We start from the raw sequence: 24,685 nt of genomic DNA on the forward strand, positions 1-24,685 counted from the left end.
TCCTCACGCCTGAAGACTGTAGGCCTGTGCACAGATAGGGCTATTATTGCCCACGTGATTGTTTGGACCCTGATCTGCTAAATCAGAGCAGAAGTGCAGACATCTGGTGCTCTGTGGTCACGAGCTTCGTACTACCAACCTGTGTCTGAGGTTTCCTTCAACAGCCGAGTCGTCCTACACGCCCTTCAGTTTGTTTCAAGTCTACGGGTGCTGAGTCTGAGCGCTTTTAACTTCACCAGGAGAAGGACACACCTCTTGTACTTATTGAGGAGGGCCTCGGTGCAAAGTCCAGCCCCTGCGCCCCGGTGTTGAGAGAGCAGACTGTGAAGCACAGGGTTGGAGTTTGTCCGTGAAGCAGCCATGCGCTCCGCGGGCAGGTCGTGGCTGCTGCTGACCGGGTTCGTCGTCTTCTACATCATCTACCTGCTGTTCGGGGGTCTGGTCTTCTCCACCATTGAGCGGCCTGAGGAGGAGCGGCTGCGTCACGAGCTGGATACGCTCAAGCAGGAGTTCCTCAACCACAGCTGCGCCAGCGCCGCAGACCTAGACCACTTCTTAGCGCGGGTACTGCAGGCTCACCGCTCCGGTGTGTCCGTGCTACAGAACTCCTCTCAGCCGTCCAACTGGGACCTGACCTCCTCCATGTTCTACGCCAATACCCTGGTCACTACAGTGGGTAAGTGCACACAGATACGGGTGGTGAGGGGTCATCTTTGGAATTATAGGATCACCTGGCTCCCCTGCTACGGGCGACATCTCATCCACACACCTCACACACAGCGGTGAGCCTGCGTCACGTAGTGAGAACTTTGTGCACTGTCCCCTGCGCAGCCTGGATGTCTCTTTGGGTGGAGGCAGTGGCTCGTTTTATTGAAAACAAGTTTTTTGGTTAAGCGAGACTTTGGTCTGGTCTGGTCCGGTGATGGTCCGTTTTGGCCCAGGTCCAGACACAGTTTCAGGGTGATGTTTGGTTGTGTGAATCATGTGCTGATGATTCAATGCTTTAATTGATTGTGTTCAGTCTTGAGCTGCTTTGTGGGAAGACCCGCTGTGTGTTTAGAGGGCAGTGTCACTATTTATTAAGACAATGATCAACGAAAGACTGTTTAATTTTAGTCCAGTTTTAAGTTAAATACGGCCTGGACTGTGCAGATGCACATGTAGACCTACAGGTCACTGTGGGAACAGGAGTAGGTCTACAATGCACCCACTTAAAAGCAGTAGGCTGTAGCACTGTGATCAAAGCAGGAGGATAACATATAAAAGACGTGCTGTGGGCCTGCTGAGCTCCTCTGATGTTAGTCTCTATGGCAGGGCTGTCCAAACTATGGCCCAGGGGCCAAATGCAGCCCTGAGACCAGTTTTTGTTGGCCCTCATGCCTCCTCTTAAACTGGGCCAATTGATCAGAAAGTACTTTTTACCACAAATTGAAGAGATTCTACATCTATAACCTGTATAACATCACATTGCATTGTGACACAGACTTAAAAATAATCTTCCAAGTTTTATTAAAGGTTCAGTGGCTCTGTCAAACCTGTGTTAAATGCACCATTTGACTCCCTGTATCGACACTGGTCTGTGGCCCTCCGCTTCAAATATGTTTCAATATGCAGCCCTTATGTTTCAGTTTGTGAAAAAAGTTTGGACACCCCTGCTGCATGGTGTGGCATCAGCTAATTTGAAAAATCACTACACTGAAGTACAAAAAAGCGCAGGTTCTTCAGAAGCATCTGGGATACATGCTTATGTCCTGTGTCCAAACTGGAGTTTGAACCCAAGGAGAAAAAACACTAAATGCTTGTTATGATTTATGATCAAATACACATACCTTAGCCATGTTGATACAGTCCTGAGGAGCTGTGCAATTCACTGAAATCTGAAGCAGAGGTCAGACTTTTTTAGGAAATATTGTAGCCCTAATACTGTATCTATCTGGTCATGAAATTGATATTGAAAGCCATTTTTATTCTCAATTAGAAAAATATAAATAAATCAAGAGTTGTTATCCATTAATAAAATGAGAATAATCCTGCCACCTGCTCCCTTAACCAGGAGCTATCTGAAAGCGTTTCACATGCACTGCAGAGATGAGCGCTGAGCATGCTCCTAAAGGCGACCACAGCACAGAGGAGGTCAGATCAGCTGCCCAGTCGATCAGTCAAATGGTAAAGGGTTAAATAAGTTCTATTACACAGCACGGATCTTCACAAATGATTCAACACCCTACTTCAGATCGACTGATATATGTTTTGGTTTTTTTGTTTTTTTCATGGCCGATGCCGATTGTTTTGAATGAATACAAAGCAACAGATGGCTAATAAACTCTGGTGATATTTTTAGGCCAATATATAGTGGCGACTTTGATTATTTTTCTCAAATTATCTCTTAAATTTACTACAGACTGACCCAGAGCCCTTTTTAACCACAAACCTTTAAGAGAGCAGTGTAACACATTTAGTGCAGTTGTCTCTTCATATTAAAGTGTTAATTTAAAGCTTTGTGTATGTTCTGGGCAGCAAATCGACTAAAACAAACAAAAAAATCCAAATATTGATCTGATATATCAGCCAACTAATAAACTCTATCCCTAATTCTGGGTCTATAGTCAGTCTCCTACAAGCCGCAAAGAAGCCTCTTGGGACCTGTGAGCCCCTCCTCTTTTGTCACACGTGCCTGAGACTTGCTCTGGCACCTCTGCTCCACACACACTCTTCATTGCAGTTATGCCAAGTCTCATCTTAAACTAGTTTGGCTGAACTGTGTTGTGTAGGGTACATGTGGGTTTAGGTCTGGTGTCTCTGCCCCAGTCCCACTGGTCAGTGCTAGAAATGCACGTTATTCAAACAGTGATCTGTGTGAAGCTTGAGCAGAGAAACACCACTGACACAGTAGTATTACACGGAATACACAGAGTACACAGGACATGCAGGATACTCAAGATTTACAGGATACACAGAATACTCAGAATAATTAGAATATTCAGGATACTCAAGCTCAGGATACACAGGATACTCAGGATACTCAGTATAAACAGGCAAGATAGTGCTGTGATATTTGAAAACAATATAATACTGATATAGTAGAAAATAAAATAATAATAATCATCATCATATTTAACTGATTTTAATTTGCACACTGATTACATGGTGTCAGATAAAATAAAAATATAATGAATTTAAATGTATACTTGAAATTCACAACATGAAATATACACAATTATCCCTTTTGTATACTAAAATGTAAAAATAAATAAATACATAAAAATAAAAAACTAAACTGCTGATGCTGTGTATTTATGTTTATAATCTAGTATTTATCAGTCCCATTTACTTACTTACAATGAGTGTGTTAGTATAAATGAAGGTAAAGAAATGTATGCGCCCCAGCTCATGCATGTTGTGTCTGTTGTCCTATTGTAAAGAATAATCGATAATTGAGTGTATGTGCCTGTTACGTGTGTATATGTTTTGTTTTTTATAATGAATGCAAATATAACAAACAATGGATAGTGTCCCTGGAGCTCCTGCTCATCTTGTTCATGTGTCCATAGGGTACGGCCACAGCACCCCCCTGTCAGATCTGGGGAAGGGCTTCTCCATCCTGTATGCTCTACTGGGCGTGCCCTTCACCATGCTGGTGCTGACGGCCTGTGTGCAGAAGCTGCTCTTTCCTCTGGTGGTGGGGCCTGTGGCTGTGCTGCATGGCTGGGGTGTGGCGCCCCGAGCGGCCTGCGCCCTGCATCTGCTGCTTCTGCTCCTGCTGCTGCTGCTCTGCTTCTTCATTGGCCCTGCAGCACTCTTCAGTTGGCTCGAGGGCTCCTGGTCCTTCCTGGATGGAGTATATTTCTGCTTCATCTCTCTGTGCACCATCGGCCTGGGGGACTATGTCCCAGCACTGCAGCCTGGCCAGAGGAACAAGTCCTTGTATCAGGTGTCTGTGATAGGTAAGTCTGCACCAGGACCTACATGATGGAGGGTAAAAAAGGTTCAAACTAATCAGTACTATAGTGTTCTCCCACAACAACCAGAAGCTCATATGTCTGATCCCAACTAAAAGCAGTGTTGTGGTTGTGTATGAATGTATGATGTGATTTGTAGAGATCCGAGATGCAGATGGCACAGATTGGAAGCCAGGTTTCCATTAGTCTGCCCTAGGGCAGCTGTGGTTACAGTAGTCACCATTACAGAGTTTTGAGGGGGTGGGATTATGTCCACTGTTGTTACCTCTAAGTAGCTTGCCAATCTTGAAACATGTAAAAAACAAAACAAAAAAAAGCTGATAATGATTATGGTAAAAGAACGTTGGAGTAATTCTTGCAATTTGGGCAGCCTCGCAGCTTGTGGGACTTGTGCTTAAATAAAGAATAATAAAATGTAATGCTGATGGAGCTCAGTGTGTCTGCTGCTGTGATCCTGTATCACACAGTCTGTGCCAGCAGCCTGTCATGTGAGTGGTCATGTGACCAGTCCAGGCCTCGCAGCTCTGTGTGAAATTCAGCACAACAACCACAGTTCCTCATCTGACTCAGAACCTGGACTCAGCCAGGACCCAGAACCAGGACCCACAAACAGGAGCCAGGCAGAACTGAGAGGAGTGTCAGTCAACTACAGGCCTGGACGGTGCTCCTCCCAAACATCATCAGCCTTGTTTCCAGTCCAGATTGACCAGGATCAATGAGTCATCTTTATTTGAACATGGGCAGAGGAGACAGTTATACTATATAAAAAGATGAATACACCTTTTTGTCACTTCCTGAAATTAAATCAAACTAAACTTCTCCTGTTTTAGGTCATTTAGGATTACCAAAATTATTGCTATTTGCTAAATGCCAGAATAATGACAGAAGGATTTTTTTAAGCCATTTTTAAATTTCTTTCTTCAAAGTCAGAAGTTCACATACAGTAAGATTCCTATGCCTTTAAACAATTGGGAAAACCCAGATGATGATGTCATGTCTTTGCAAGTTTCTGGTTTATTGCTAACTTTTGAGTTAGAGACAAATCTGTGGATGTATTTGAAGGCACACCTGAAACACTGCTTCTTTGTGTAACATCATGGGAAAATCAAAAGAAATCAGCCAATATATGAGGAAGAGACTTGTGGACTTGCACAAGTTTGGTTTATCCTTTGGTGCAATTTCCAGGTGTCATGTTCATCTGTTCAAACAATTATACACAAGTATAAACACCATAGGAATGTCCAGCCATCATACCACTCAGGAAGGAGACAGGTTCTGTATCCCAGAGATGAGTGTGCTTTGGTCTGAAATGTGCAAATCAACCCAAGAACAAAAGCAAAAGACCTAGTGAAGATGCTGGTTGAAGCTGGTAAGAGTGTGTCATTATCCACAGTGAAACGAGTACTGTACCAGCATTGGCTAAAAGGCCACTCTGTCAGGAAGAGGCCATTACTCAAAAAAAGCAAAAAGGGGTAAGCTTGCAAGTCTGAGAACACCATCCCAACTGTGAAATACGGGGATGGCAGCATGATTTTGTGGGGTTGTTTTGCTGCAGGAGGGACTGGTGCATTTCCTGATATAGAGGGTATCATGAGGAAAGAACATTATGTGGAAATACTGAAGCAACATCTCAAGACGTCAGCCAGGAAGTTAAAGCTTAGCCACAAATGGGTTTTCTAAATGGACAATGACCCAAACCATACTGCCAAACTGGTTACAAAGTGGCTTAAGGATAACAAAGTTAATGTTTTGAAGTGGGCATCACAAAGTTCTGACTGCAAGGTGGCCTTTAAACTTAGCTCAGGTACACCAGTTCTGTCAGGAGGAATGGGCCAAAATTGCTGTTTTGACAAGTTTGTGGAAGAATATCCAAAATATTTGACTCAAGTCATACAGTTTAAAGGCAATGATATCAAATAATAAGGAAATGTATGTAAACTTCTGACTTTGAAGAAAATTATGAAAAATTGTCTTTAAAAAATCCTTCTCTCATTTTTCTGGCATTTAGCAAATATAATTAATTTTGGTGAGCCTAAGTGACCTAAAACTGTAAAAGTTTAGTCTGATTTCATGTCAGACAGTGAAGAAAAAAAAACAAACCAATGTGTCTTTTTTAAATGGTGTATGTAAACTTATGGTTTCAACTGTATATGGTACAGAGAAGGGACAGTGAAAATGGCCCTTACATGGCCTCCTTCTTTGGTCTTCTTTGAAAGCATATGGGTTCTTTATCAGCTGATCAGCTTGTTTATACTTGTGCTGATATAGCTAAAGGCCCATGTATTTGAGCAAAATGTATCTTGCCCCAGTACAGACATGTTGTATAAGCAGCTCTTGAGGTCAATAGTACATATCTCCAGCAGTGTTGTGGTCCTTCTCTAGCTGGACCTCCACTGACCTGAGCTGGCTGAAGTGAGCCATTGGGCTGCACACGTGAGGAGATTAATGCTCTAGTGATCACTCAAGGCACCCGTTCCTAACAGGACAAAGCAGCCTCAGCTAAGAGCTTTACATCTTGTGGAACAACAGCCCCCTCTGCTGGTGGTGGTTTATTCCAAAGTGGGCATCTGCAGGTCTGAGAGGGCCGTCAGGGGTTGTGCACACTGTAGATCTGTAGATGTAAAATGATGAAGGCCAGAGGGTAAGATAACAGGTGTGTGGGCCAGATGGGGGCTGGTGTGATGCGCAGGGTCTGTTTTTTCTTCATTCACATTCTACAGTTAGTTTTTATAATTCCACAACACTTATTATAGGAGTAATATTTTCTATTTTTATTAACATATCTGCTTGTGCGTAACCAATCTTGTCTTATCTCGGAAGCTAAGCAAGGTCAGGCATGGTTAGTACTTGATGGGAGACCTCTGGGAACACCAGGTGCCACAGTGGCCCAACAGTGGCTCTTGTAGAAGCTGTCGTGTCATTAAGTAAGACAGCGTGTGTGTTGTTCGGAGGGGCTGGTATACATTGGCAGGTGCACGGGGGCATGTTCGCAGGGGCATGTTCGCAGGGGCATGTTCGCAGGGGCATGTTCGCATGGGCATGTGGGCAGGTATAAGGGCTAGGTCAAAGGGGACATGTCACCATGGAGGGTACGTGGGGTGGATCAGAAGTCAGATGGGAAGTGTGTTCAGTGGCCTCATCGGTGTTGTAAAAATGACTGGGTTTATCATATGGTACTCAACACGGGCCACTACATTTGATGTTAAATGTTAATTTGAAAAGGAAAAAAAAAAGATGTGTAATTTCAACTATTGATAGGGCTTCATTAAGAGTGTATTTTCTCCTATTGTGTATATAGTATTTAAAGTATAAGTAACGCACACAAACCCCAGCCAATGTTGGGCGTACAGTCTCAGTGCCAGACTATGCTGTCTAACAACTATGTCTTTCTGCAGTGGAGCTGTTCTAAGTAGGCTTGTCAAATTTATTGAAAATCAGATACTAATCAATACCAAAACTAGTAACGAAACTAAATACTCATTTGAGCATGTATCGATATGGTATCAGAACAAGTATAAGACCACATAGACTAGTATATGCCCATTGGTTCCATAGTGGTCCATAGGCATGTATTAGTCTACACTCACCTAAAGGATTATTAGGAACACCTGTTCAATTTCTCCTTAATGCAATTATTTAATCAACCAATCATATGGCAGTTGCTTCAATACATTTAGGGGTGTGGTCCTGGTCAAGACAATCTCCTGAACTCCAAACTGTATATTAGAATGGGAAAGAAAGGCGATTTAAGCAATTTTGAGCGTGGCATGCCTTGTTGATGCTAGAGGTCAGAGGAGAATGGGCCGAGTGATTCAAGCTGATAGAAGAGCAACGTTGACTTAAATAACCACTCATTACAACCGAGGAATGCAACAAAGCATTTGTGAAGCCACAACACGCACAACCTTGAGGCGGATGAGCTACAACAGCAGAAGACCCCACCGGGTACCACTCATCTCCACTACAAATAGGAAAAAGAGGCTACAATTTGCACGAGCTCACCAAAATTGGACAGTTGAAGACTGGAAAAATGTTGCCTGGTCTGATGAGTCTCAATTTCTGTTGAGACATTCAAGAGGTAGAGTCAGAATTTGGCATAAACAGAATGAGAACATGGATCCATCATGCCTTGTTACCACTGTCCAGGCTCGTGGTGGTGTAATGGTGTGGGGGATGTTTTCTTGGCACACTTTAGGTCCCTTAGTGCCAATTGGGCATCGTTTAAATGCCACAGGCTACCTGAACATTGTTTCTGACCATGTCCATCCCTTCATGACCACCATGTTCCCATCCTCTGATGGCTACTTCCAGCAGGATAATGCACCATGTCATAAAGCTCGAATCATTTCAAATTGGTTTCTTGAACATGACAATGAGTTCACTGTACTACAATGGCCCCCGCAGTCACCAGATCTCAACCTGATAGAGCAGGGGCGTCAAACTCATTTTCACCGAGGGCCACATCAGCAAAATGGCCGCCATCAAGGGCCAGATGTAACTATGCGGCAGTGTAAATATCAGTAAATGTAACCAAATGTCATGTACAATAAATGCAATTACTTTCTAACTTGTTAAATAACGGTTTCTGTGATAAACTGACATTTTTAAAAGTTTGTATCTGGTCGGGACACACCTGCTCACAGACCTTTAGCACTGCTTCAAATACGGCTTTTTACAGCCTTTTAATTATTGTACAATTTGTTGTTTTTCATGAAGACTAACTTTTGCATACGTAGCTCCGTGTTTGGTGTCAAAATGTCAACGTAGATTGTACCGACCCCGCCTCATAACACAAAAAACATACTGTTTTTTCTCCTCAAAGCACAAACTTGTATTCACCTTCACCTTTCTTCCTCCAAACTTCCTTCCATGCCAACAATTTTCCTCTTCATGAACATTTTGTGATGATTATTTGCAAATATTTCTCAGTTCCACTTGCTGGGAAAATCTCATTAGTTTATTGTCAGTGCAAACATTAAAGCAGTATAGACTTATTGTAAAATGACAGTCATGCCTTTTAATTTACCTTCTCGCGGGCCACATAAAATGACGTGGTGGGCGGCATTTGGCCCCCGGGCCTTGAGTTTGACACACGTGCGATAGAGCATCTTTGGGATGTGGTGGAACGGGAGCTTCGTGCCCTGGATGTGCATCCCACAAATCTCCATCAACTGCAAGATGCTATCCTATCAATATGGGCCAATATTTCTAAAGAATGCTTTCAGCACCTTGTTGAATCAATGCCACGTAGAATTAAGGCAGTTCTGAAGGTGAAAGGGGGTCAAACACTGTATTAATATGGTGTTCCTAATAATCCTTCAGGTGAGTGTATGTGGTCATGCACTTGTTCTGATACAGCTCAAGATCATTCTAAAGATATTCTGGAAGGGTTCATTGTCTTGTGAATGTGATTTTTTTTTTTTTAGTATTGATAACTGCTCAAAACAGTATCTAGTTAAATATCATTTTAGTATTGATTAGTATCAGATTTTCAATGCTTTGAACAACCTTAATCTCCTTTTGCAGTGTACCTGTTCCTGGGCCTCATGATGATGTTCCTGTTGCTCCGGGCAGTCCACAAAATGGCTGACGTGCATGGTTTGACCGCGCTCCTGCAGCTGCCGCGCTGTGAGGTCAGTCCGGATGATGAGCAGCGGCCCATCGTGGAGAACCAGGAGAAGAACCAATCAGAGCCCAGAGACAAGCCCGCCAGCCCCACCAGTCCCACCAGCCCCACCAACATCCCGCACCCCTCCTACAACACTATCCTCAAGGGCCGGTCAGACCCCTCCCTCACAAAGGCGGGTATGGTGGGTACTTCGAGACCGTAAAAACGGACTCCTCCTGAGTTTTTCGCTGGAGTACTGCCCGCACACTCACTGCTGCTGCCGGAGGTGTGATCACTAGACACTATCGTTTATCACTTATACAAATGTTATCACTGTTGTTGAATGTATCACCTGGTCACTGGTGCTTTGGAATAAACACTTTTCTTATGTCATGTGTTAAAGGGATACTTGAATCCTGTGTGGTTTCTGTTCACATTACAACAGGTCATGGTCCACCTCCTTAGAAGGAATAGTTCTCATGTTTCTCTTTGTGTTTTGAACCTGGGTTGCCAGTGCCTAAACCTGCATACGGAGGACACATCTCATTCTCAGTATATAGATGAGCCATGTCTCGTGTGAAAGCTCATAGCCTCGAGAATTCACTCACTGAGCTGCAGAGGCTGCAGTGCACTGATTGCCTGCGGGTGCTGGGGTTAAGGTAGTGACCATTGAGATCAGAGACTACTTTTAGGTTTTAACCAAGTGTAACAGTACTCTTACTTGAATAATATATTGATCATTGTAACAGTACTCTTACTTGAGTAAAAGCTGTGGTTCCTCTTCCCAGTTTAAGTCTACAATTGACAAAAGCTTTATGTTGACAATATGAAATTATTTGAACATTTGTTCATTGCACCGCTCCTTCCTTTCCTCATTTTTGTGATAATTTGTGAGTAATTTCTCAGACTACTACTGCAAACTTGGGTGATATTATTTTGAAGTAACACTTACTATATTTTTTGGCTACTCTACCCACTTCTCATGTTTTTTGGGGGGGCTGATGTAAAAGATTTGGTGAAAGGAAAGAAGATAATACAGGACTTGTGATGTAAAGCATTTATTCAGCTCTTATAGATTGATAAAACTGTCTAATACAAAATGTATAAAAGGTCTTTGATGAGGCTGTATCACAATATGATTTAAAATATTACACTTAGTCTCAGTTATTTGGGAAAACGTCATTTGAAGAAAACTTTCCATTAATGTCAGTTTAAAGACATCATGCACACCATACATGCCAACTGAAAACACAATTCTTAAAGCAATCAAAGCACTTCATAGTAAAAGAAGACATATTTTTTCTAACTTCTCTACAATGGTCAAGCACTCTTAGCAGGTTGTGCAAATCACTGTCCATTTGAACACTTACATAAGCTGTTGGACAGTGATTCTAGCACTTTAAAAACACACAGGAGCAGTGCTGGAAAGGAACAAAGTACAAAAATAAAAGACCTGTCCTTAAAGGTCCTGTACTACACAAAACAGATTCTTGGGAACTTTAAGCCATGTTATAATGTTCTTACCTGGATTTGTGTTTTGTTTCATTCACACATGTTTGAGTAACTATTATTAGTCGGTCTGCATCTCCAAAGCTGGTTAAAGTTAATATCTATCTTTAGTTCAATAGAGATTGGCAATTCCAAGGCTGAAATCATCCAACTGATTCTAGTGAACGTGTATGGAGTTTAAAAACACAGTGGAGTACTATATTGACACATGACATCTCAAGGTATTTTCTGTTTGAGAGAAGAGCTCAGCCTAAATACAGATGTATATTAAACGCATGTGAATGAAACAAAACACAACTCCATGTTTGTTTTCGATAAGGAAATAACAATATAATATAGATCAGAAAATAGTGTATATGGTAGTAAATATGGGCCCTTTACAGTGGGCACTTTTTACTTTTACTTAACTACATTTATTTAGTTGTACTTTTTGCACTACATTTTTGACCTGGACTGAAAAGTAAAAAATACTTTTGAATGGTTTGAGTTGTTTCACCATGTTCATTGTAACCTCCTGCCTCAAGGCTTTGGGTTCAAGTCCCGGCTATGAGATGTCTACAAATGTCTAGAAAGGAACTGATTGACCAAAAAAAACAAGATCATCACATTTCACACAAAAATATGGAACTAAACTAAATCCACTTTTTCGCTACAAAACTTTGCATATGGTGTTTTAATAGCATTGTGTACTGTCATTTTTTTGAACCCCTATCCAATTTGAGTATTTCTTTCTGGTCAAAAATGCCTAAATCTAAGTTTGCGCCTCCTTCAGTGGCTTCTACAATTTCAAGTACGGTAGTTGGTGACATCACAAAAGACTGCCCTGTTACAACCAGGTGTTTCTGATAAACACCTGGCTGCAGGGGCGGAGTTTAAAAATGTGGATACCTGTTATAGCCCAGTCAATGAGTTAAGGTGTTTAGTGCCACTTTAAGTAGATTTTTATATGTGATACTTTTACTTGAGTACATTATTGCTCCTGTATCTGTACTTTTACTTGAGTAACAAAATTGAGTACTTCTTTAAATGATAACATGACGATAAAAGACAATTTCCCATAATATTTCCCCTATAATTCCACAGTAGCATTAGCAAAGTCCTGTCCCTCCACAGGCACCAGGGGCGTCACTTGGCATACTCTCCCCACACGCCCACCGTCTTGCTGTCCCATGAGGAGGTGGACAGACACTGAACAAAGAAGTGCCCCAGGTCATGTTTGGAGATGGCCCGTCCCCGGAGCATCTTCTCAGCGGCCTGGTAGCTCGCGGTCAGGGGGAGATCGTCTGTAGGTACACAAGCACATGGACACATCACACGGGGTGGCCCCAGATCCCACATTTGTCTTGTTATTGTGGCCGAAAATGTATGTCATCTACTTAACAGTCCCATATTACGCAAAATTGACTCTTGTGAGCTTTAAGCCATGTTAGCTTTAAGCCATGTTAGAATTTTGTTTCATTCACACGTTTGAATAATTCTTTATTAATAGTCTGTCTACATCTCTAAAGCTTAAAATGCTCTGTTGAGACTGTCCACCTTGTAATGTCACAAAGCAGTAGTTTTCAAGTTAACAGTTATCTTTAGTTCAGTAGAGATTGGCAATTCCAGAACTGTAATCACCCAAATGATTCTAGAGTTAAGTTTAAAAACACAGTGGAGCACTTCCTGTATTACCACATGACATCACTTGTGGCTTTCTGTGCACTCAGGGTGCACTGACCTCCGATGTGTGTGTATGTGTGCAGGAGGTATGGGGACCCTGACTTTCAACATGTGTGTATGTGGGCGAGGGATATTTGGACACTAGCTTCTGAGGTGTGTGTATCGGTGCAGGGGTATGGGGACACTGACCTTCAATGTGTGTGTGTAAGTGGGTGGGGGGTATGGGGAGACTGACCTCCGATGTGGGGGGGCATGACGGCCACATAGTCCAGGCTGGAGCTCTGGAGCAGGGAGTACATGCGGTCATGGTCCTCTGTCACTGGCAGTAGGCGAGGGGGCACTTTGGAACGCTCCCACAACAGGAAGGCTGGAACACAGCACCCATGTTATAGAGAGCATTCATGAAACAGAAAAGAAAGAGCCCCCCATGAAATAGACACAGCACTCATGTAAGAGAAACAGCACCCATGTTAAAGAAAGAGCACACATGTAAAAGAAAAAGCACCCATGTAAGAGAGACAGCACCCATGTAAGAGAGACAGCACACATGTAAGATACAGCACTTGTGTTTGAGACCGAACCCATGTTAAAGAAAGAGGAGGCAAGTTAGAAAGAGAGAACCCATGTAAGAGACACAGCACCCATGTAGATGGTCACCTGACATGCAGGCCACCACCTTGCGGATCCCACGCTCCTTCATGACCTCCAGGATGTTGCGAGTGCCTTCAGACATCACAGTGGTGGGACCTAAGGCAGAGGAGACAGCAGAACCTCATCAGTGTCATCCATAGAGACACTGGTATCGTAAAATCAGGTCCCTATGACTGAAATCCTTTATTAGATTAAAGAGAGGGTATTTTTCTTCACTGGGGTATCAAAGAGGTACCCCCTCTTTTACTTCTAACTGCTAACACATAACATATTTAGATCACCATGTTACCTTTTATTGTTTTGAAAATGCTATATTTGCTGAAAACAACGTATTAACATGGTTTATAAGTTTCACTTTGAGTCTCACTTCCCTTTGCTCTTCATGAGAAGTCACTCCCCCTTCAGAGCGCTATCACAACACAATCAGTGTGCATCCCACAAATAAAACTACTGCACATTGCATCAGGTTTGTCAAGTTGTCTAGTTTTGTATAATGTTTTTGTATATTTATGGAGAATTCTCGAGTAGGAGCCTGGGTGATGTAGGCATATGTACTACTAATCGTAAGGAGGGTTCACATAAGGCCTGGGAGAGATTGCTTAAATACTCAAGCATGCATGAATGACATCTAAATCCTCTTCAGGTATGGTATGATGAGGGAACAATGTTAAAACTAAAGCTAAAAAAAAATTGACTTAGAATAATACCCCCTCTTTAAAAGGCATATGACACTTCTAATTAAAATTTGATTTGGTGGGATAGTACCTGTGGTCAATATTAATTATAGTTTCACATCAGTTAAGAGGTAGTTTGTGGGGAAAAAAGTTGATAAGAAAAGTACTGGTGAGTTCTAAAACACAATTCCTCTACCTATATCAACACAGTTCCATCCAAAATGCAGGGACAATTTATGCAGAAATGTATGGGAAATTTTCTGACAATTTAAACCTTTATTTAACATGTTACATTATTTTTCTAATCATAACTATTGTGTAATTTAAACAGGTTTTGGCCCTTGTTAACATTATGGTGGCAACAGTAGGCTGTAATTATAAACTTCACAAAAATTGTTGAAATAGAGAAAGCTAAGGAATATTGGTCAATTTTTAAAGGGCCCATATTACTGGATGTTATACTGTTGTTTCCTCATCAAAAACATACCTAGAGTTGTGTTTTGTTTCAGTGACAAATCCAAATCCTGTATATTTAGGCTGAGTTCTTCTCTTAAACTGAAAACACTCCACCTTGTGATGTCATGTGGTAAAACAGGAAGTGCTCCACTGTATTTTTAAACTCCATACACATTCACTAGAATCATGTGGATAATTTCAGCCCTGGAATTGCAAATGGCTACTGAAAAAAAGGTAAAGGGTAACTGTTAACTTGAAAAAACACAGCTTTGTGACATTACAAGGTGGAACAGAGCATTTTGACCTTTTGATTAAGGACTACTCAAACACGTGTGAATGAAACAAAAAACAAATCTAGGTACGTTTTTAAGAAGGTAACAATGTTCTAACATGGCTCAAAGCTCACAAGAATCAATTTTGTGTAATATGGGACCTTTAATATAATCACATTAACAACATTTTAATGAAAAGTGAAGTCACACCTGCACTTTAAAGTTAGGCAAGTAGTAACTATGCTTACAGATAGGATCAGTCTACAGGAAATGAATGGAAGTCAATGTAATGTCCTCAACAAGCGTGGAAACCGAGCATGTGTGTGAGAGGGCCTTACTCAGGTCATTCCTGGTGCCGAGGATGATGATGACTGCGTCCTGTCCCTCCAGAGTCTTCTTCACATCTTCTTTGTTCAACACGTCTCCCACCACCACACGGGATGCTTTGTGGTCCTCCGGCAGTCGGGAGGGGTCTCGCACAAGTACCGTGGCACTGTAACCTTAGGTACAAGCAACAAGTCTCTACTGACTTACTCTATTTACTTATCGTTCAATATATGAATGTATTGCTTATTACAGATATCCTAACTACTAAAGTGTTTCATTCAGTTATTTATTAATAGCAGCTCATGTTTTTATTTTTTTTTATTTTTTTTTTTACAATATTGTAGATTTAGAAATAGTTTTTCTGTTTTAAATCTGCTCTTGGGTTTTTGTGTCAGTGTCTTAAATGAGTTTCAGTATTATAGTTTATCATCTATATTTACTTCAGCAATATATTGCACTTTTAAATCAGCAAATATGAAAGGCTGTTTTTGTGGGTATTAGCAGCAGTTTTTATCATCCAAGTCCTAAGTCTTACATTAAAAAAGGGGGGGGAAATAACACAGGGAACTCTGCAGAATCAACAACTGAAGCACCAAACTCTTACTCTCAGGTAAAAAAGTGATGTGTTTTGTTCAGAATATCAGGAGAGTTTTGGAGAGGAGAAGAGAGATGTGTGATACAAAAGAGTACTGTAGCACAAAATTGGGCATGCGTTTTTTGTGCCCTTTCATTCAGGTGACAGTGCAGCTCAGATGCCTTAGTCCTGCTCTCAGTGACCACACAGCATCACTTCTTTAGTGCAGCCTGCCAGTGGGGTGCGCACGTCACACAAATTAATCTGTGGCTGAAAAAGCTTTGCTTTTTGTGTAAAACCATTTTCCTGTATTGTGTTTGTAAATACACTCACCTGAAGGATTATTAGGAACCCCATATTAATACGGTGTTTGACCCCCTTTCGCCTTCAGAACTGCCTTAATTCTACGTGGCATTGATTCAACAAGGTGCTGAAAGCATTCTTTACAAATGTTGGCCCATATTGATAGGATAGCATCTTGCAGTTGATGGAGATTTGTGAGATGCACATCCAGGGCACAAAGCTCCCGTTCCACCACATCCCAAAGATGCTCTATCAGGTTGAGATCTGGTGACTGTGGGGGCCATTGTAGTACAGTGAACTCATTGTCATGTTCAAGAAACCAATTTGAAATGATTCGAGCTTTATGACATGGTGCATTATCCTGCTGGAAGTAGCCGTCAGAGGATGGGTACATGGTGGTCATGAAGGGATGGACATGGTCAGAAACAATGTTCAGGTAGCCCGTGGCATTTAAACGATGCCCAATTGGCACTAAGGGACCTAAAGTGTGCCAAGAAAACATCCCCCACACCATTACACCACCACCACCACCCTGCACAGTGGTAACAAGGCATGATGGATCCATGTTCTCATTCTGTTTATGCCAAATTCTGACTCTACCATTTGAATGTCTCAACAGAAATCGAGACTCATCAGACCAGGCAACATTTTTCCAGTCTTCAACTCTCCAATTTTGGTGAGCTCGTGCAAATTGTAGCCTCTTTTTCCTATTTGTAGTGGAGATGAGTGGTACCTGGTGGGGTCTTCTGCTGTTGTAGCCCATCCGCCTCAAGGTTGTGCGTGTTGTGGCTTCACAAATGCTTTGCTGCATTCCTCGGTTGTATTTCAGTCAGCTCTTCTATCAGCTTAAATCACTCGGCCCATTCTCCTCTGACCTCTAGCATCAACAAGGCATTTTCGCCCACAGGACTGCCGCATACTGGATGTTTTTCCCTTTTCACACCATTCTTTGTAAACCCTAGACATGGTTGTGCGTGAAAATCCCAGTAACTGAGCTGATTGTGAAATACTCAGATCGGCCTGTCTGGCACCAACAACCATGCCACGCTCAAAATTGCTTAAATCACCTTTCTTTCCCATTCTGACATTCAGTTTGGAGTTCAGGAGATTGTCTTGACCAGGACCACACCCCTAAATGCATTGAAGCAACTGCCATGTGATTGGTTGATTAGATTATTGCATTAAGGAGAAATTGAACAGGTGTTCCTAATAATCCTTTAGGTGAGTGTAAATGTACACATTAGCTATTTCAGACTAGATTTTGTGGTATTTGATAAGAAAAATACTACACACAGTGTAGACTTTCCCTCTGTTTGACACGTGTCAAATCATTTGCTGTTAAATTTCAAGTGCTCACAAATTGTGTGTGTGTTGTTTGGGTTTTTTGCTGTTCTGTTTGAATCTCTATATTGAAAGTGACAGAATTTGGGCTAAAATCCTTAACCATGTGAGGACAGGCCTGTTGTACAGAAAAAAACCCCAATGTGAATTCACCAGTCATGTATGTATTTGTGGACGAGAGCTGTGTGCTCTGTTCTGAGAAAAAAAATGCGTGAACTGATGACAAATGTTCTAAATTATGTTACCTGTTTTAAATAATCAAACTAAAGTTTCTAAACTAAACTAAGTTTCAAAAATGCACTAAAACAATTGGACAAAACTGTAAGTGGCAAAAGAAACTGATTTAGTGTTTAGTTCCACTTAACATCTGAGAGACTGCACCATCTTCATTTACTACTGACAGAGTTCAGAGTGACACTGGGATACTCACTGTTCTGTTTTCAGGCCAAAACCCTTTTATTATGAGTGGAATCAGCAGAACAGTCCTGTAGATATTAGTGGGTGGTCAGGGCCAGACTGTCCCACCCTCTGTGTGAGCTCTAGATAACAACGCTCCAACGGACGTTTAATAATAATTTACCTTTATATAATTAACTCAAGAAACTGAACTTTTATGAATTGTTTTATCAAACCATACTTCTTTCAAAAGGAGCCTAATTTTAAGGCAGGGAGAGTAGCCAAAAATTGTAGTAAGAGTAACGTTACTTCAAAATAATATTATTCAAGTAGAAGTACAAAGTACCAGTCCAAGACAGTACTAAGAGTAAAAAAGTATTTGGGAAAAGTACTGCTCAAGTAAGAGTAACGTAAAGATTAACTGTTTAAGTGTAACATTTGATTTATAATTTGAGGTTAATCTGAAGTACAAAACATGAAATAATGCACAAAATCTGGTATTTTCAAATTACAAACACAAAAATGAAAAAATAAATAAATAAAAACAACATTATATTTGAAGGAGCACTGCAGGAAACACAAATGTTCAAATCATTTCATATATGAACTGTAACTTGGCCTGGTGGCATCACCTACTAGTGTCCACTGAGATAGATTGATTCAATGCCATACTGTGGGGCATTTCAGCCTAAGCAGTAACATAAGAAGGACCTGACTTCCAGAGTTTGCAGATTTTGTAAACTTTTTCAAATTCCTATATTAAGCAAAATTTACTCTTAAAAGTGTTATGTGTCATGTTATAATGCAATACCTGCTCAAAAACATAACTGGTGTTTTGTTTCATTCACAAATGTCTGAATAACTGTTTATTATTAGGCTGTCTACGTCTCCAAAGCTCAAAATGCTCTGTTCCACCTTGTGATGTCATGACGTAGTAGTTTTCAAGTTAAGAGCTACCATTTACACACAATATATACCCCACAAATTTGGCAACTTTCACTTCAGATTCACTTAAGTATCTTTAAAATACAACTTCTGTTATACTGAAACATCTATTCTATGAATGCATTTCTGGAAACAGTTGGAACTTTATATAGCCTGAAAGATTGGACTATGATCTGTTTGAGCTATAATAATATTATTACATTATTCAATCATCTTAACTACAAGCTAAAATATATTCTGTAAATATATATATATATATATATATATATATATATATATATATATATATATATATATATATATATAAACTCTGTTGGGTAAATATCATATACACAAAGTGAAATATGCAGAAAAATGTAACCGCTTATTTTTTTATTTTTTTTTATTTTGATTGATATTAATATGTTGAATTAGCTGAAAATAGGGTGGGAAAAAATATTAAATATTAAAAAAATAATATTTATACAGAATGGTTTGCAATGAAGATTATAAAACTATAGGTATATCTTCCAAAGCAATGTTTTGGAAGATATACCTCTGACAGAAAAACGTAATTTTGTTGATGAAAGAAAATTTGTTTTGCTGTAAACTTAACTTAATTTTTTCATTTTCTCATTACTGTTTTACATATTGTGTTCTGTTGTTAACATACATAATATTAGTTTGTCTCTGTTATCTGTCTAGATTTTAGCCCTGCCTACCTCCCAGTTAGTTTTTTTTACATTTCATACACAGAACTTGAACTTGTACCGTTCAGTCACATTTGCTGTAAAAAAACAAAAAAAAACAAAAATTTTTTACCTTTAGTTTAGTAGACATGGGAAATTCCAGGGCAAAAATGATCCAAATGATTCTAGTGAAGGTGTATGGAGTTTAAAAACACAGTGGAGCACTTTCCGTATTACCACATGACATCACAAGGTGGAACAGATTATTTTCAGCTTGAGAGAAAAACTCAGCCTTAATATACAGGATTTGTGTGTTAAACATGTGTGAATGAAACAAAGCATTACTCCAGGAATGCTTTTGATAAGAAAACAACATTATGACACATAGCAATATAACATAAATCAGATAATAACAAACATTTCAGTTCTAGGCGTGCATGTTTTGCCCTGTCTGTCCACTCTTTCGTGACTCAGCAAAAAGCCACGCATGACATCAGCACTTTGAGTCTGTCTGCTCTTGTCACATCACATGACCACTGTTCTGTCACTCTCATGACACTTATAATTATACATAAGCATAAACTGAGCGCGCTCACCTGCAGCGGCCACCTGCGGCAGCGTGGCCAGACCGGTCATACCTGTGGCTCCAAAAATAGCAACATTTTTAATGGTGTCCGACATCGTCAAAGTGGGACGAGACGAGGCCAAAAGTTGGCTAGTTACGCACGGCGTGGCTGAACAGTAAGTGCGCTGCGTAGGGTGAAAGCGAGGTAGGAAGAGCGCCCTGGGGCCCCTCCTTTCGTGCTCTTAAAGGGACCACTTTCCACGGAGTTCCCCAAGTCAACAACATGAGACATCACAGCGAAGTTCAATCCAATCTGTTTTATTGTATTGATTTTTGTTACTGTTTGTTCTTCACGTCCTGTTTCACTTGTTTTTTGAAATTGGATGTCTGCTTTATGTGTTCATATTGTACTATATTGTCTATATGTATTATAATTTGCGAAATCAAAAAAAAAAATCCTGTCTTTTACGCAGTCTATTACACTCTCCATATATACAGCCTGCTGCACAGTGTAGAGCTGCACAGAGGCAGGTGTGCATTTTTGAAAAGTACAACGGCTACATGCATTACCAAAGAACTACTGTATAACTTTTGGTTAATGGGCGAATGTGTTTGGTTTGATGTGATGTTCGTGAATGAGTCGGCTCTTTTGAACGGTTTGTGAACAATTGGAACTGTTGTTGTTGTTGTTGTTATTATTATTATTATTATTATTATTATTATTATTATTATTATTATTATTATTATTATTATTATTATTAGTAGTAGTAGTAGTAGTAGTAGTAGTATTGTACTTGTATTTGTTTATTTTTTCATAAAGTCAAAGGGTAAACAGATTCCAACTCTCAGTTTGAATCATTTAAAACAAATCTTCGCCTGGCCATTTCTCTGTGATCAGTTTGCGAATAAAATGAATTCTCACATGGGCTTTTGTCATAGACAAAACAAACAAAATAAATACTAACAAAAACAAACAAACGAAACTGCGTAACTCTGTTTCTGTGGACAGTTCTCAAAGGAGAAGAGTGAAAGGGCATTCATTCACCTACACATGTGGACGCATAGTCCCCAAATATATGAATGTCTGTGTTAGGCATTCTTAACCGTGAATTTTCTTTTCTATTTTATAGGCCTACTTATTTTTATTTTTTTCAATTTTCTTTTTAATTCAATGTATTATCATATTTGCTATTGTTTTCTTATTGTTGTTCACTTGTTATGTCTCTATTGTGTCATGAGGGGGCGCTGGTGATGTATGCGACTATGTTCCATGCACTGTAAATCGAGAGTTAGATTGGATTTGAGAGGCGGGACCATGGCTCTAATTAGGTCGGGCTCGGATCTATACTTCCAGGAGCAGGACTTAGACGCGCAGTTCTGAATGTTACCAGTTTACCGGGAGGTGTGGATGTGACACTGGCTCTTATTTCAGCTGCTAAAGTAAAGCACCTTAAAGAACTCAAGTCGGCTGGTTCATTACCTGTGAGTACGGGGCATTACAGTATTATGTGCGTAAAATTGACGAAGAGTGAAGCATGTTCATGTTGGATCTCTTCAGGGAGAACGGTGCCCTCTAGCGGTCATGTGTTGAAGCGTCCTCGCTCGCTCCTCGCCGCACTGACGCTCAATTCTCCTCAGCACCGCCGCGCCAGGCAGAAGAGCGGAGGAGGAGCACTACACTGCGGCTCTCAGCGCATCCTCCGCCGTGTCCTGGTGCCCGGACACTGGCCCTGAATACGCCGAGCTGGCCGGTGTCCACGTCGCCCCGAGGCTCCTAGGTGGCAACTGCAGCAGTGTGAGGGCTGACCAGCAGGAAGGAGCGCTGCAAGAAGCCGCTGGAATAAAGCCGACTCCACACCGTCTTACTGGAGGAGGAGGGGTCCGGAGCGCAGCGCAGGGACCTGAAGGTGAGCTAGTGGAGGCTGTGTCCGCTCAGGGGGATGTGTTCCAATGCGCTGACCGTGCCGAGGCGCACTGCAGTGTATTTTCTTATCTCAACTCACAGGGGGAGATTTGGCTTGTGCATAAGTCATTATCGGGTTATTATCTCGGTGTTTAGGCCTACCTTCCGTGCAGCCGAAGCGGCAGCGGCCTGTGTACAGGCTGTTGATGCTACGGAGCACCGGCTGACATGGTGCCCTTTAAAGAGGCACCAAGTGGGGCTGCGTGTCCTAAGACAGCATAGGCTGTAGTCAGCAGAAAAACGTTCCGCATCCCATAATATTTGTGAATCATACTTGAACCAAAGCCCAGAGAACCAGCGACCTCCTCACACCCGGGAACCGGCTGTGTTCTGTGGAGGGCGGGACAGCACCAGACCAACACGCGCTAGGCCTAGGCTCACCCATAAACCGACAAATTAAATATAGGCTATAATTATTAAGTATGAGTATGATTGCAGTGAGAGGCGAGACTTTCAGCTACGAAAGCCTTAAGTTCCCAAATACTCCTAGTATAACATAGGCTACTACCTATAAGAAAGCTTATCCAACTCCTGCCTGATGTGGTGACAAAGCCCTGATGACATGTACATTGGAGTGACAGTGAATATAAGGTACTACAGAGGAGGGACATTGAATATATGGTACAGAGGAGGGACAGTGAATATAAGGTACCGAGGAGGGAGAGTGAACATAAGGTACCAAGGAGGAACAGTGAGTATAAGGTACAGAGGAGGGACTGTGAATATAAGGTACAGAGGATGGACAATGGATATATGAAAGGATGCTGAGGTTAGAGGTGCAGCAAACGGGCTGTGGATGTAATAAAAGAACATTTGAAGACTGTTAACATCTAACCAGACTGATGGAATAACAGAGCATGTAGGCTCTGTTTAGGATTACAGTGACAGGGCCTTAACTGATGTGCTTCTGATTCTCAGGAGGGGGCTTTGGTGCATGTTGAGCATCTGTGTGCAGTTTGTGGGCATGTTCCATGTGATTTACCACTGGGAAGTGCGCGCGTTAACCTTGCACAGCCAGATGGATTCTCACATTTTCACAAACTTCACACGAGAATCCATCTTGGCATGCCCTCGCTGTAAGGTTAATCATGGGGGCGGACCAATCACAGAGCAGCATTGAGGTTTGTGCGGAAGCCAAAGGCGAAGCACTCAGGTGAACCAAAACAAACATGGCAATGCCGACAGTCATGCTTCATTTTATTTTAGCATCAATACAGACTATTTTGTCTATGAAAATGTGCAGAAGGTAAGAGCTTTGTGCATTTGTTCACAGGGAAGATGTCTGTTCTTTTTGCGCAACTGGATTTAACTGGATTTTGCATCTTGTTCCGCTATTGTGATGCGTCGACCAATCTGGGTTTGTCTCTACCATAGAGCTAACCTGTAAATATTTTGTATGCCAATCACAGGTCCAGAAAAACAATACAAGTAAACTTACAAAACTGTTCAAAGCTCTCTATTAAAGAGGGGTATTGTGCAAAATACATTTCTGGAGCTTTCTGCGATGTTATAATGCTGTTCCCTCATCAAAAACATGTCTGAAGAGGCATTTCGAACCCTCCATATAGTTAGCTGTATGATTCAGTGCAAGGCTCAACTTGACAAACTTCAAAAACAAAGGTGAAACTTAAAAAACACGTTAATGTATTGTTTTTGTCAAATATAGCATTTTCAAAACAATAAAAGGTAACATGGTGATCTAAATATGTTATGCAGGGAAATACGTAGGGAAATATGCCCTCTGCATTTGACCTCAGGAGCAATACTCCAGATCTTCAGCTAGGCTTGATCAGGACAATGTAATGTCCTGTCCTAAATGTCCCTGTGTCTCTGTGAAGTCTTATTCTGTTTAAAAGTGTCAGTTTCTCTCAGATGCCTGCTCCTGTGCGGGTTTAAGATACACACTGTGAATGGATTCTGCATTAGTTACAGCTTGTCATAGTTTTCATAAATGTTTTTGCCTAGGATCCAGAATACACACTTCTCCAGACCGATGTGAGTCTGATCATCACTGAAACTCCTTGAGTTTGAATGAATCTGATTGACAGCTGGCTTAGCCAATCAGGGACATACATGGTCTGTCTGTATCAAAACAATCATAGCTGCTTACAAGGAAAAAAGACAAAAATATCACAGCGGGCTGAAAACATGATAGATTTCTGCAGAATCAATGAGCAAAGCACCAAACTGTTCATTTGAGGTGAGGGAAAATTTGTGTGACAAATCCTGACTGATATCTCTAGATTCTCTCTACAGATTGATATCAGTCTGGTCCCCACGCTGTCTGCTGTGTCTCAAGCACGGCGAAATGTGATCGTCCAATCAGTTTAGGTTTTTTTTGTGACGCATGTGAAGGAGATCACTGGTCATTTATCATTTACAAACAAAAGCAAATTTCTTTTACCTCAGATTAACAGAGTTTAGTGCTTTGCTCATGTGTGATGATCAGACTGATATCAGTCTCTATAAAAAAATACACAGTCAAATATCAGACAGACCTTGCCAGGATAAAATGTTATAATTTCATAGATGAATGTGGAGTAAAATGTTCTCTTATTCCACAACTGATAAAAACATAAGCATAAACCAGCCTAATCTAGAAAAAAATACAAAAGAAAAAAACACGATTCAGGTGATTTAATTAACTAATTAACTAACTACAAATTTTGTATTGTGCCTTACAAGACACCCAAAGCACTTTACAGTGCATTATTCATTCACTCCACACTTGGTGGTGGTAAGCTACTATTGTAGCCACAGCTGCCCAGGGGCAGATTGATGGTACATTTACTCAAGTATTTGTGAAAAGTAA

At 41.1% G+C, this 24,685-nt stretch overlaps 3 protein-coding genes across 3 annotated transcripts in view; 2 read left to right on the forward strand and 1 right to left on the reverse strand.

The window, feature by feature from the left end:
• Nucleotides 1–257: 257 nt before the first annotated feature.
• On the forward strand, nt 258–9,973 carry kcnk6 (potassium channel, subfamily K, member 6). The gene is made up of 3 exons (XM_033976539.2): nt 258–676; nt 3,552–3,944; nt 9,486–9,973. The coding sequence occupies exons 1-3, from the start codon at nt 361–363 to the stop codon at nt 9,788–9,790; spliced, it is 1,014 nt and encodes a 337-aa protein (XP_033832430.1). The 5' UTR covers nt 258–360; the 3' UTR covers nt 9,791–9,973.
• Nucleotides 9,974–10,611: 638 nt separating this feature from the next.
• On the reverse strand, nt 10,612–20,090 carry blvrb (biliverdin reductase B). Its single transcript, XM_033977005.2, has 5 exons — nt 19,942–20,090; nt 15,130–15,291; nt 13,396–13,485; nt 12,974–13,105; nt 10,612–12,359 (listed from the first exon to the last, which is right to left on the reverse strand). The coding sequence occupies exons 1-5, from the start codon at nt 20,024–20,026 to the stop codon at nt 12,202–12,204; spliced, it is 627 nt and encodes a 208-aa protein (XP_033832896.1). The 5' UTR covers nt 20,027–20,090; the 3' UTR covers nt 10,612–12,201.
• A 1,470-nt stretch (nt 20,091–21,560) lies between these two features.
• The window catches only part of LOC117380239 (spectrin beta chain, non-erythrocytic 1-like), a 54,859-nt gene continuing 51,734 nt past the window's right edge, over nt 21,561–24,685 (forward strand). Inside the window, exon 1 of the mRNA XM_033977008.2 lies at nt 21,561–21,817. The gene's annotated coding sequence lies outside the window, so the exon portion shown is untranslated. The remainder of the gene's footprint in view (nt 21,818–24,685) is intronic.

This window comes from Periophthalmus magnuspinnatus, chromosome 13, assembly GCF_009829125.3.
Source record: "Periophthalmus magnuspinnatus isolate fPerMag1 chromosome 13, fPerMag1.2.pri, whole genome shotgun sequence".
Taxonomy (NCBI): Eukaryota; Metazoa; Chordata; class Actinopteri; order Gobiiformes; family Gobiidae; genus Periophthalmus; species Periophthalmus magnuspinnatus.